At 49.1% G+C, this 13328-nt stretch overlaps 1 protein-coding gene across 5 annotated transcripts in view; it reads left to right on the top strand.

Moving 5' to 3' along the window:
* Window positions 1–9853, top strand: part of EPB41L1 (erythrocyte membrane protein band 4.1 like 1) — a 125337-nt gene extending 115484 nt beyond the window's left edge. For all 5 annotated transcript variants that reach the window (XM_057701609.1, XM_057701612.1, XM_057701608.1 and 2 more), the window contains 3 exons: window positions 554–634; window positions 937–1053; window positions 6385–9853. In XM_057701609.1, coding sequence (XP_057557592.1) covers window positions 554–634; window positions 937–1053; window positions 6385–6393 — 207 coding nt within the window. In that variant the 3' untranslated portion in view covers window positions 6394–9853. The remainder of the gene's footprint in view (window positions 1–553; window positions 635–936; window positions 1054–6384) is intronic.
* Window positions 9854–13328: the final 3475 nt, after the last annotated feature.

Here is a 13328-nt window from a genome sequence, read left to right as displayed (position 1 = left end):
GTTTAAAGTAGAACCTTGTCACCATTCACATTTCATTCATGTGCTCATTCAACAAATCCGCATTTAGCACCTGTCCTGGTCAGGCTGGACAGGTGAGCGGGGGAGGAGGGGGTCCAGAGATGAATAAAGTACATCCCCTGCCCTCACCGGCCCCAGCCTAGCGAGCAAGGCCAGGTCACACACCCAAGGTCCGCGCAAGGCGGAGAGGCCCAGAACCGTGAGAGATACGAACTCTCCGCTCAGGGAGTACCGAGGCAGGAAGGTGAGAGGATCGCTCACCAGGGTCAGGGTGACAGCATTTGAGCTGGGCTTGGAAGAGCTGGAGGGGGCAGCTTGATAGTTGCGGGGCAGGGTTGGGGGAGGGTGGCAGCCAGGCGAGATGTGCAGTCTGAAGTCCCAAAACCAGAAAAAGAAAAAACTGAGGGAACCAGGAGAGAAGGAAGGCGACTGCTGGTTCCAACCTTGCCCTTGAAGGCTGCTTTGAACTGGTCCCCCATCGAGGCTGCTGCCCCAGCAGGACCCAAGGCCGACCTCCCTCCCTCTCCCTCTGCAGACTGTGAAAGGAGGCTTTTCTGAGACGAGGATCGAGAAGCGGATCATCATCACCGGGGACGAAGATGTCGATCAAGACCAGGTATGGGGATGGGGAGTGTGGTTCCCATGGCCCTGCCCAGGCCCCAGGCCCTCCATGTTGGGTTACCCATGGACGGCTGCGTTTGTGAGCGGAGGTGTCCACTTCCTGCTGAGCCTGTCCAGAGGAGAAGCCCCCGAGGAAGGGGCACTGAATGGGAGCCAGAAGGAGCCAGATGACCTGAGCTCTGGCCTCTCCCTTTAACTCCTGGGCCTCAGCTGTGCACTGAGGGGCCTGTCGGTCTCCGTGGCCTCTGCTGTGTTCAGTGTGCTCTGGCTCCTCACTTTGCTGTTCTTTTCCTCCAGGCCCTGGCTTTGGCCATCAAGGAAGCCAAACTGCAGCATCCTGACATGCTGGTAACCAAAGCTGTCGTATACAGAGAAACAGACCCATCCCCGGAGGAGAGGGACAAGAAGCCACAGGTGAGGCTCGTGGGGCCCAGCAGCCATGAGATGCAGGAGAGAACAAGGTCCTCCGAGGGGCGTTTCCACCTGAGAACGCCCCAAGAGGCTTGGTCCCCAGCACAGCTTTGACCCCCTCCCCCAGCCTTCCTGGGCTCAAAAGGGAGAGGTAGGTCCCCCAGATACAACAACTTAGGGTGTGGAAGGGAAGGAAGACTGGTTCCTTGGTTTCTTTGAGGTTTCAGGCTCCAGACCCAGAAAAGTAAATCCAGAAATGGTCAGAAAAGGGGAGAGAGGATTGACAGTGGGTACTGAGGTGGGCAGACGGAGACAAACGGAAACTCACTGGCCATTGCCTGTACGCTGGAAGTCAGAAAAAGCCCTGCCAGGCCAGGGCCACGTTCCTGTCTCTGAGTCTCTGTCTCCATCACTGGATGTTGCCAAGGAGCAATGTTTTTTTTAATTGAAGTATAGTTGATGCCAAGGAGGAATATGGTGACCAGATCCCTTGATCCCATCTGTCTTGCTAGATTGGAAACCCTTATCAGGCTACCTGGGGCGAGAATCTTAGGGACCCCAATCCTTACTCTTTCCTTTTGGGCTATCAGTGGCTTGGTGAATAAGAGGAATGAGATGGTGCTGGAGCAGAGAGGTCTCTTGGCAGCCGAAATTGGGGGACGCTAGGGGAGGGGTTCTTCTGGCCCCTCTAGAAATTTACTGAATTTTATCACACCTGTAATAACCAAATCTCACAGACATTGAGCTGAGTGAAATAAGTCAGGCACAAAAAGTACGTACAGTGTGAGTCTGTGCAAAAACAGGCCAAACTAATCAGCAGTGATCAAAGTCTGAAGAGCGGTTCCTTCTGAGATGTGGCGTTGACAGGGAAGAGCCACAAGGGAACCTTCTCGGGCGCTGGACGTGTCGGCGTCATGAACTGGGGGTGTCGCGTGGGGGTGGACATATATAAAATGTGTCAAGCTCCACACTTAGATTTGTGTACTTTACTCACGTCACATGTTATACCTCAATGAAAGATAAATTCATTCCTAAGGTCCCTCAAACAGCAGGTCTCAGGCCTCTTCCCTGAGGAAGAAAACCATTGTTTTCTGGAAAGATACAGGAATGTTTCTTTCTCATCCTTTGATTACTACCGCTTTTCAGAAACATTTCCCTGCCGCTTTGAATGGCTGCCAGCCTGGGTCTAGACCAGTGCTGTCCGACAGACCTTTCCACAGTGATGGAAGTGATTTTCTGTGCTGTGCAGTGTAGGAGCCACTAGCCACATGTAGCTGTTGAGCACTTGAAACTGGCTAATCTGAAATAAGATTTACCTTAAGGGTAAAACATGCACCAGATTTTTATGATAATGTTTGGATATATTGGGTTAAGTAAAATACATTATTAAAATTAATCTCACCTGTTTCTTTTTACTCTTTTTTTAATGTAAATTAAAACATTAGAATTTTAATTTAGAAGTTAAAATTTTCTATATAGCTGCAAAATTGTAGAAAGCTGGAAATATCTAGAAAATTTAGAAAATATTGTCTAGAAAGTCGATTACCTGTTGTCTAAAAAATTTTAAATTCCACCTGTGGCTCTGTTTCTGTTGGACGGCACTGGTCTAGAAGATGTGTAAGCTGATCATGGGCAGAGCCCGCCTCCCAGCCTTCCTCAGACTTTCACGTAAACTGTCACTCCTGTCCTCTCAGTTGCCCAGCTATTGTTGCTTTTTGTCCCCCAGATCTGAGAGTGGTAGAGTGTAGGTCACTTGCCAAGCTGGTGCCGAGCTGGCAGTATCGCCTGGGGAACACAGATACTAGAGAACTATAGCCATAAAGTCTGACTTAGAAGCACTGGGCCAGGACCTGGGAGTCTTTATTTATATGTTGGTCCTTAGGAAGTCCACGTGCAGCCGGGTGTAGGAGCCACTGATGCAAAGAACTCTGTGCTGGGAATCGGGACCTGACTCCAATCCCAGCCATCCTACCGACTCGGCTGTGTGACCATCGTGGTCTGTTTCCTCATTGGCAAAATGAAGGGCTGGGACAAGCCCCCTTCCCATTATATACAGTCCTTTGGCTGTTTATTTGCTTTCCTAGCTTCTCCATTCCCCGTCTCACTCCTCCTGCTCTTTCCTGGGGCATCCCAGCCAGCCCCCGAGGCTCCCGCCTGCCTGTGTTCCCTGGCCATTAGGAGCTCTTGTCCCAGCCTCCACATCCTGCCCGCCCCCTGTAGTCTTTCACATCTGCCCGCCTCACTGCTCCCTTTGCTGGCTCATTCCCTCCTCCTCGCCCCTCTTTGTGTTCTTTCTTTGCTGCCATTGTCCCATGCGTCACCACGCACCCTCTCTCTCTTCTCTTTTGGATTCTTCTGTAAAGGTCACCTTGTTTGGTTGCCCTGGAGAGCGAAAATTTCTCCCTTGCCTTTTCTGCCCACCTGCTTTCCCGTTAGTTGTCGCCAAGTAGGAACCACCTCTGACTCTTAATGTAGTCAGACTCACTAGTTTTGGGGGGAGCAGTCTTCTCTAAATTAGAAAACTCCTTTTTAAAGTGCTTGAAAGATGTTGCTTTGATGGATGGATGCAGCTTGGTACCCAGGATGATAGTCCTGCAGACCTGGGTTCGCATCTCAGTCCTACCCGCTACAACTGTGCGACTTTGAGCAAGTGATTTCATCTTCTCAGCCTGTGTTTCCTCAGCAGCCAAATGAAGATGACAGGGACGTAGTAACAGTTGCTGTGATTTAGGGAGTGCTCAGGGCTTACCCTGTTCCAGGCACCCGACTGTGCACTAGCCACAGTGCTGTCATCCGCTCGTTCATTTTACAAAGAAGGGAACTGAAGCTCTGAGACGTTAGGTGATTTGCTCGCAGGTTTGGAGCTGGGAACACAATGCATTGGTTAGAGAGTCAAACCACATCTGTTAGACTCCAAAGCTGCGCTGTGGTCTTAACCTCCTGACCACGCTGGCCGTTCATAGTATCTATCTCATAGGGTTACTGAGATCATACCTCCTCCATAGTAAGTGCTGTGCCTGGCACATGGTAAGTGCTTGATAAAAGTTAATGATCACTATGATTACTATTAACACAAAGTAGGCTAACAAAATGCTGCCCGTTTGGACTCTGCTGTCATAAACAGAAGAATAAATGATCATACGACATTGCTTAGATGTCCCTGGTCTTTCTGAAGTGTCTGTGGGCTTTTGAAGATATCCCACAAACCCTGAAGCATGTTTACACTGAGTTATAGGGCAGGCACTTTATTAACCGATGAGCACACTTAAGGTGAAGCCGGCACAGTAAGAAAATATCCTCAGAAAGTAACAGAATAGAGTAGAAAGAACACACCCAGCTTTGGGCCCAGAAAGTGTGCCCGGAGGAACCTCCCTGGGCCTCAGTTTCCTCATCTACAAAATGGAGTTAATCTATAAATTGGAGCTGCTGTAATGATTAAACAACATCAATGAGTGTCAGAGTCTACTCAGGCTGCTATAACAGAACACCATCGACTGGCTGGCTTAAACAACACATGCTTAGTATCTCACAGTTACGGGGGGCTGGAAAGTCCAAGGTCAAGGTGCTGGCCAGTCTGGTTCCTGGTGAGACCCTCTTCTGGTGTGCAGACCACCATCTTCTCTGTGTCCTCATGTGGTGGAGAGCAGACAGAGAAATTGTCTCTCTTGTGTCTCTTTTTATAAGGGCAGTCATCCCATTTATGAGCGCCTCCTAAAGGCCCCACTTCCAAATGGCATCGCCTTGAGGGTTAGGGCTTCAACATGTGAATTTTGGGGGGACATACACATTCAGTCCATAGCAGTGATGAACCAGGTGGCATCTCAGCGATGAGAACCTGCTTCCTTGTCCCAACAGTTTTTCCATGTTGAGGGATTGATGAGAGCCCTGAGTAAGTCAGACCCTAAACTTCTATCACCAGCCTGGTGCACGCGGCCCTGTTTCCACGTGGGTGTCCATCTTGCCAATCTTCATCTTCTCTCTCTTCATCTCCCCTCCCTGAATCCTCCAGGAATGCCTGTCCCTGCTCCAGTAGATTTCTTTATGAAGTTCTTCGTCCTTGAAGTTCTTGCTGTGAGTGTGAAATCACGCCCATCTCACACAATTTTCTTTTTTCTCCCTGCAACTCACAGGCCAGTTGTATGGCTTCTGCTCCACCTTTGCTCACTGGTCCACCTCCTTCCGGCAGGATCTGTCTCCCAAACATTGCCAGCAAGAGGGCAGCACCTACCCAGCTTCCCAGAGCTTTCTTACTTTCAAATTTTTAATTAAATGGAGGTGGGGATTGACCTATTCCAAGGCAGGAGCCTAGGGTTCTAGTCTTGTTTCTGTCACCAACTTGCTAAGTCATTGAACCCTCTGCACCTCAGTTTTCCCATCTGTCAAATGAGCTGAGAAGGATCAAGTTTCTACAACTCCATTAGCACTTGACCATATGTAAGTGGCAAAAGGCAGGGATGATATGCCACCTTTTAAATAGTTTGGGGTAGTTGCTGTGTGTCAGGCCTGATATTGGGCCCTGGAAAGACAACAATAAGTAAAACACAGCCCTTGCCCTCAATGAAATCAAATAGTACATGATTAAGTTAACAACAGCAGCAATAATAAGAACAGTCAGTATTTACTTAGCACTTGCTGTATGCTGAGCCTTGCCTTGAATCCTCCCAACAACTTCATGAGGTGGGACCCATTTTACAGAGGGAGCAACTAAGGTCTAAAGAGGTTAGGACATTTGCCCAGGATGACAGAGCCAGTAGACCATGGAATGGGATTTGAACTCAGATTGTCTGATTTCTGAGCCCATGCCCCTTAACCACTTAAGGTTTGGAGTCAAACCTGAGTGGGAATCCAGACTTCAGTTTCTTTCCTTAAACACCACTCTCTGGGGTTTCACCCCCAGGACACAGCAGGCTGTGGCGAACAGAAAGGAAAGACAAAAAAAGATCTGCAACCACGGCCAAACATTTCCTAGAACTGAGAGCAGATAGGAAGACAAAATGAAACAAGTATAATCTTAGCTTTCAGTGTTCAAAGAAACTTGGACCAATTTTCCAGGCAAGGTGAAAGGTATCGCCTGCCTGGAAACAACCCAGCACACATGCTTGGGCTTTGTCAGAGAGTCAGACAGAGGTGGGTTCAGTTCTCAATTCACTTTCTTACAAGCTGTATGGCCTTGGACAAGTCACTCCATCTTCCTGAGTCATAGTAAAGGGCACAGGCTCAAGACGGTGAAAACAACCTCTTGCCATGTATGTAAAGATGAGTGACAAAAGTTACTCACTCTTCTTGTTCTCTTCTTCCTTTGCTCCCCCCACCCCCCCATGCCTCTGGCTTCAGGAATCCTGACCTCCGTGAAGAGATGCTGGCGTTTCTGGTCCAACCCAAGCCAGAGAACCATAAAGAAGGGGCCTTCATTCTGGATTCTCCAACTCAACACTGACGTCCCAGCGGCGACGTACTGTCCCTGACGAGAGACTGGGAAAGGAAAAGCATATATATATAGATATATATAGATATAGATATATATACAGGAAACACCACGTCCTTGCACTGCTGCCGGGGCTGGCCGAGCGTTCGGCCAACAGCAACAACCAACATCTGAACGCCTACATGTCCTTTGCAGACAAATTGAAGAATTGGTGGGATTTTTCAGGAAAAAAAAATTATAACAACAATAATCCCTTGCTTCCCCCACCCCACCCCGCCCACCCCCATCCCACCTCGCCTTTGAAGCCCTGCAGAACAACCACGGCAAGCTAGACCACGCTGATTGTAGAAGTACAATGCAACCCGAGTACTACACGTTCCATTCAGGGGACGAGCATTCCGTTTCTTCTTCTCCTGCGTCTGTTGTCCACTCGAATGCAAAGGGAAACACTTTTGCAGCCAAGCAAGAGAAGCTGCAGCAGCAAGACACACCCCATCGACCGTTTTCTGAGAAAGAGAGAAAATTCCCCACTCGGAAAGGAGGAGGAGGAACACTGGATTCTTATTTTTTGGGTCTTGACACTGGGCTGCAAAATCCACCTTCCTTTCTCCCGCCTCCCCTCCCCCTCAGCTCTCACACGTCTTGTCGTCATCTTCTGTCTGGGTCCCCTCCTCCCTCTCCCCCACCCCACGCCCCTCACCCTGTGTCCTGGTCCTGCCGAGGGCCACTGCAGATGACTCTCACTGGAAGCGAGAAAAAGCAAAGCAAAGCAAGAGCGTGCAACCAAGCCACAGGAGGTGAAGTAGACATTGTATGTTTATAGGTTCTCATTATGAAGGTGCAGCTTGTAGGAGATTTGTATGGATGTGCTTTTAAGTTATGTATATTACATATAACAGGAAACATATTAAAATAAACAGTGCTGGTAAGTATGACGCTGACATTTTAAAATTATAATTATCTGACTGTGACTGATGTATCCCAAGGTTCCTAGATCTCACCAAACCGACCCAGCCAGGGAGACCTGGACTCTGGCTGTGAGTCGCTCACAGTAGGAGCTGACAGTTCAGTGTAGAAATACAGTGTGTGGTGTTTGTAATTGGTGGATTGGTGGGGAGGGGCGGGGTCCCCAAATGGAGAGGCAGGGGTTTGGCAAGGGTGTGGTTCAAGATGCTTTGTCCCCCTGGGCAGTCGCAGCCGGGGGCCTGGACTGTGCTCAGGCATGGGGTCCAGAGTTAGGATGCTGCTGCCCAGGTCCCCTGGCTCAGTCCCCCCAGGAGGCTTGCCTTGGTTCTCAATCGTCTCTCTCTCTCTCTCTCTCTCTTTTTTTTTTTTTGTGGCCACATGTCTTGCCTTTCCCTGACCTCATTGTGACAGCTAACTCCCATCCCGAGGGAGGTGATGCCCCTGGCCACTGCGGAAGATGGTGGCTTCCACCTGGCTGTCTGAACACCCCCAGCTCAGTCTTTTCCTTTACCACTCCTGTATTCTGTCTGAATCGTTCTCTTCTGCCTGCGCCAAAGCAGCCATGGTAGAGACTGAACACAGGGCAGGTCCTGATAGGTCAACACTGAACCCCCAAAGGCTTTGCCTGCCCCAGAACAAGCTGAGGGGGACAGGAGGGGTTGCTGGGGCTCCATCTATGTATAAGACCCTGGCTTTGGAGACCTCCCCTTCAGTCAGCATCTGCGCTCTGTGCCTGTGCCCTTGGAGTCCCAGAAGTGGCCTTGAGACCCCAGAAGCCCTCGGAGAAGATCCCATCGAAAGCTTGGCATGACCCTCTGGCACACGTGGGCTTTCCCAGGCTTTCCAGACACATGCTGCTTCCCTGAGCTCAATGAGGCCCCTTCTGAGGGAGTTTGTTCCCACTGCCCTTTAATTTCTCAGTCACTTCCCCCATCCTGCTTCTAAAGCAGTCGATAAATTCATTCAACACATATTTATTGAGCACTCACTTGTGCCAGGCACTATTGTTAGGCTCAAGGAGAACGTGTGGGGGGGAGCAGAGGGACCTGGGAAGCCCCCTGAGCCAGCCTTACTCTCCAACCCCTCTGAGAGCATGTCCACAGTCTCTCCAATTATCAGACATCGCCCAGGGATGCCCCAGCAAGGGCCCGGGCTTGCTTTTCAGTTACCCTGGTGACACACATGCTGAGCTGCTTCACTGGTGCTGACCTGAGGCAGGGCAAGAAACCAGAACAGCGTTTGCCTCTGTGGGCAAAAATGGGGTGGAGAGAGGGCAGAGAGAGCCCTGCACCCGGGCTCAGCTGGCACAGTCAGCCACGTCCCCTCTGGGGCAGGCTGATGGCCCGCTCCAGCTCCCCCTGAGAGCTACAGCACACTTTGAATACACCAGGTTCTTTTTTACAGGCCTGGGAGAGAAGCCACAGAACCTCCTTCCTGTCCTCCTCAGCCTGAGAGCCCCCACTCTTTCTGGGCCAGGAGCTGGAGTGGCTCCACCCTCTGGGCCACCTGGAGTTTGGCTCAGGCATCCAGTCTTTGTAGGAACCAGGTGTCCTGAGTGCACTGGACATACCTCAGAGGGAGAATATTTGTTCTGGGGTCTGCGCCTGCCTATAGACCCTACGTGTGCAGCTTAAAGCAGGGAAGAAGTGACCAGGCTTAGCTTGTGGGCCAGCTGGGGTTTGTGGAGCTCTCCATCCCACGGATGCGCTGACCTTCCTTCCACTGAGAGGCAGGCAGTGCCGGCAGGGAGGAGGGAAGCTGCAAAGCTGAAATCCAGGGCACTGTTTCCTCCCCATCCTCCTCTTCATAGGGAATATAGACGTTTGTCTTGTCTGTCTTCAACCTACTTTTCCTTTTTACATTTCTCATCCTTTCTGTGCCACCTCTCCACCCAGGAGACCATGTAGCATAGTGGGAAAAGTCCTGGAGGGCAGTCAGGAGTTCTGGGTGGCCATCCTGGCTCAGTGCCTAACGCAGCACATGTCATTGAGCTAGTCCCATCTCCACTTGGGGACCTCATTTTCCCCACTTACAAAATAAACGGGATAAAGCGGATGCTCTCCATGGCCTTTGTCCACTCTGCCAGCCTACAAATCTTTGTTTTCCCTTCTTTTACTTTTTTGGGATCTTTTCCATCTGAGGGTATAGGAAGTGCCAAGACCTGTTTCAGTTTTTGAATCCTGCAAGCACATTCCAAGACTGGCCTGAAATTGCATGAGCAACATCACTCTAAATATCTTTTTTTTTTTTTCCAAAAGCACCTTCCCAACCAACTGCGATGCTGTCCTGGTCCTTTTTACTCACACCCCTCCCTCCTCTCTTGTCCCCGAGCTTCCCCACCTCAGTGCTCCGTGCTGTATGCGTGTGCTCTCTGTTCTTGTATACTCAATAAAAGTGAAATAAATGTGTTTGATGCTGAACCATAAGCTGCCTTGGCACCTCTCTCTCTCTCTCTCTTTCTCTCTGACCTTGGCTACCAGTACGAGTTGGAGTTATGGGAAGGGCTAAAACTGGGGTGGAGAGATTCCAACTGAAACATTTTCATTCAATCTACGACACTTTCATTCAAATATTTGCAGACCCCAATGTGGTCCAGGTCTTGGCTTCAGCCTTACAGTTACAACAACAAATAAGACAAAGCCCCTGCCCTCCGGGAGCTCACAGGCTAGTGGAGGAAACTGACAACAAAACAGGCGAGACGCTTCCAGAGGGATCAGCACCAGGAAGGAAATGCACCGGGGAAGGGGATCGTCACTGAAGGAGACCACTTTAAATAAGGTGGCCACTTATGGCCTCCCTGAGGACATGATTTTGGAGCTGAATGAAGAGAAAGATCCAGTAAGGTGAAGCACTTGGGTGACAGCATTATGGGCAGCAGGAACAGGAAGCATGTGGGCCCAGGACACAGAGGGGCTTGGTGTGTGGAGGCACGCTTGAAAGAAGAGCACCTACACTGGGGTCTTTTCCTACATCCCCCTCCATGGGAGCCGGGGGGATAATGTATACAGCAAACCCCAGCTTCAGCCTTTGCCCATCCCCTTCACGTATGTTGTCATATCCCCGTACATGCCACCTGTCCCAATGTTATCATCGTTTTTCTTTAAATTGACTCTCTGTTTAAAAAAATTATTTAAAAAAGAAACTATGTTACTTCCACAAATGAAAAACTAGTGTCATTTGCCGAAGGAAGGAAGTCTTCATCAAACTAAATGCAAAAAATATTAAAAATTTAAAACCATTATCCTGGACTTCCCTGGTGGTCCAGCAGTTAAGACTCCACACTCCCAATGCATGGGGCCCAGATTCAATCCCTGGTCAGGGAACTAGATCCCCCATGCCACAACTAGGAGTTTGCATGCCACAACCAAAGATCCTGCATGCCACAACTAAGACCTGGCACAGCCAAAGAAATAATTTTTTTTTAATCCATTCTTATAAAAAAAAAAAATCCATGTAAAACCTAAACGTGTCCCTTGGGCTACATGAGGTGCATGGATCAGCATTTTCCTTTCATTCTACCAAACAACTCACCCCAAACCACCTTTCTTTATTACCCCAAATCTCACAAACCAGAACCACTGCTAACTACTTGCTGCATTTTCTGCCAGTCTTATCTCACATATGTGTATTTTTATCAAAGTTGAAGTCACCTTGTACATGCCATTCTAAATACTTTTAAAAACCTAAATCCTGAGCGTTTCCCTATAATTTCTTTTTTTAAAATTTTATTTATTTACTTTATTTTTAGCTGCATTGGGTCTTTGTTGCTGCACACGGGCTTTCTGGTTGTGGCAAGCGGGGGCTACTCTTTGTTGCAGTGTGTGGGTTTCTCATTGCAGTGGCTTCTCTTGTTGCGAAGCACAGGCTCTAGGCATGTGGGCTTCAGTAGTTGCAGCTCGAGGGCTCAGTAATTGTGGCACACGGGCTTAGTTGCTCTGTGGCATGTGGGATCTTCCTGGCCCAGGGATTGAACCCATGTCCCCTGCATTGGCAGGCGGATTCTTAACCACTGCACCACCAGGGAAGCCCTCCCTATAATTTCAAACACTAAATACTATGCCTTTTCTTTTTAAAGGTAATTCATTAAATGATACAAAATGCTGGGTAATGAAAAGCAAGTCTTCGGCTCTCTCCAGACTCCTGTCCATTGTCAGAGGCAATTGCTTCCAGGAGTTTTGTGAATCCTTCCCTGAATTTTTATGTAGGTTTCTTTTAGTTATCTGTCACACCTTGGGTCCTGGAATAGGACATGGTTTGCAAACACTGGATTCCCACACACCCTGGATCTGTTTCTGCCTCTCGTAATTACAGGGTCAGCCTCCAAGCTGCTTAGGAATAACCCAGCTGATTCATTTCTATCAGTGATTCTTAACTGGGGGGAGGTGATTTTGTCCCCCAGGGAACATTTAGCAATGTCTGGAGATATTTTCGGTTGTCACTACTGAGGGGTACTACTGGCATATAGTGGGTAGAGAACAGGGATGCGGCTAAACATCCTACAACACACAGGATAGCAGCCCTACAACAAAGAATTGTGCAGCCCCAAATCTCAATAGTACAAAGGTTAAGAAACCTGATCTGGATGGACATGTAACACACCAGGTGGGATTCCTGGGCTACCATCTACGGCTCCTGTGCCCATAGTTCAATGTGCTGAGGTTTCAGAAGATGGTGAGTCTGGCTGGAACAGGGAGCTCCGAAAACAGACCAAGGAGCTCAGCGCCTAAGACTGGAAATGGGGAGGGATGGGAGGGAGCTGAGCTTCTTCATGCAGGAAATGGAACTGACATGACAAACTGAGATTGACACGCATGACTGTGACTGATGGAGGCCATCTCTGGATAATCCTGCACAGCTCATTGTGATCAACCATGACTGCAGGGCCCAGTCTAGTCTGTAACCACTAAGAGATGATTTTTGACTGAGACAGATTGGCATATCCAGCTGTCAGTGAGGAAGTGTGACAGGCAAGCTAAGGAACAGCAGCACAGGAGCAAGAACAGCCAGTCACCAGTCAAACCTTGGTTTGTATCCTAGCCTGGCCAGCCACTCTCTGGTTGCGTAACCTCTCTGAGCCTCAGTTTTCTCTTCTGCACTTTGGGAATACTAAGTCTGCTTACTAGGGTTAGCACAAGGATTAGAAATCATATCTCAAGTGGCCTGCCCTATAGATTTTGGACTTACCTAGGCAGCCCTCACAATCATGTAAGCCAGTTCCTTCTAATAAAGCTCTTATATACCTCCTGTTTGGTTGAACCTTGACTGATACAACCACTCAACACAGGGCTAGGCTTCAAAATAGAAGCCATTAATTAATAAAGAATTAGTCATTAATTAAATGCATAATATATTATTGAGCTGGGGCTTTGTGCCTGGCTTTGTGCTAGGATTCAGGAAAACAGTGGAGAACAAGACAGACAGGTTTCCTCCTTCAAGATGCATTTACAGACTGAGATTTCATATTGCCAGAGGACACTGGGTGATTATGGCTAGAGGGACCAATGTGGTGATTACCGGTGTGAGACTGGTTCTCTCTGATCTGGGTTTCTGAAGCTCTCCTCTACAGCTGAGTATGGTTGGAAGCTGGGACTGGGTGATAACGAGCCAGCTGTGACACTGTCACTCGGATAGAGATCGACTGACCAGGACCACGACTGAGCCTCTAACTGTGGCTACTGGGCAGCCCAGACCTTGACCCCAGCCTCAGAGCCCATGACTGATTGAGACCAAAAAACCAAGGCTGGTGGACATGTTTCTGGAGCGGGATATAAAATGCATCATTTGATGAAAGTTATGATCGACGATTCAGGAGCTAAAACCAGTAACTAAAAGTAGCAAAAGACAACGTTTGATGGGGAGGAACCTGCAGGCGCGGACCGTTCTTCCC

Source organism: Hippopotamus amphibius, chromosome 12 (genome assembly GCF_030028045.1).
Source record: "Hippopotamus amphibius kiboko isolate mHipAmp2 chromosome 12, mHipAmp2.hap2, whole genome shotgun sequence".
In the NCBI taxonomy this organism is placed as follows: domain Eukaryota; kingdom Metazoa; phylum Chordata; class Mammalia; order Artiodactyla; family Hippopotamidae; genus Hippopotamus; species Hippopotamus amphibius.
The sequence above is the reverse complement of the archived record's forward strand: the minus strand, read 5'-3'. Positions and strand labels throughout refer to the sequence as shown.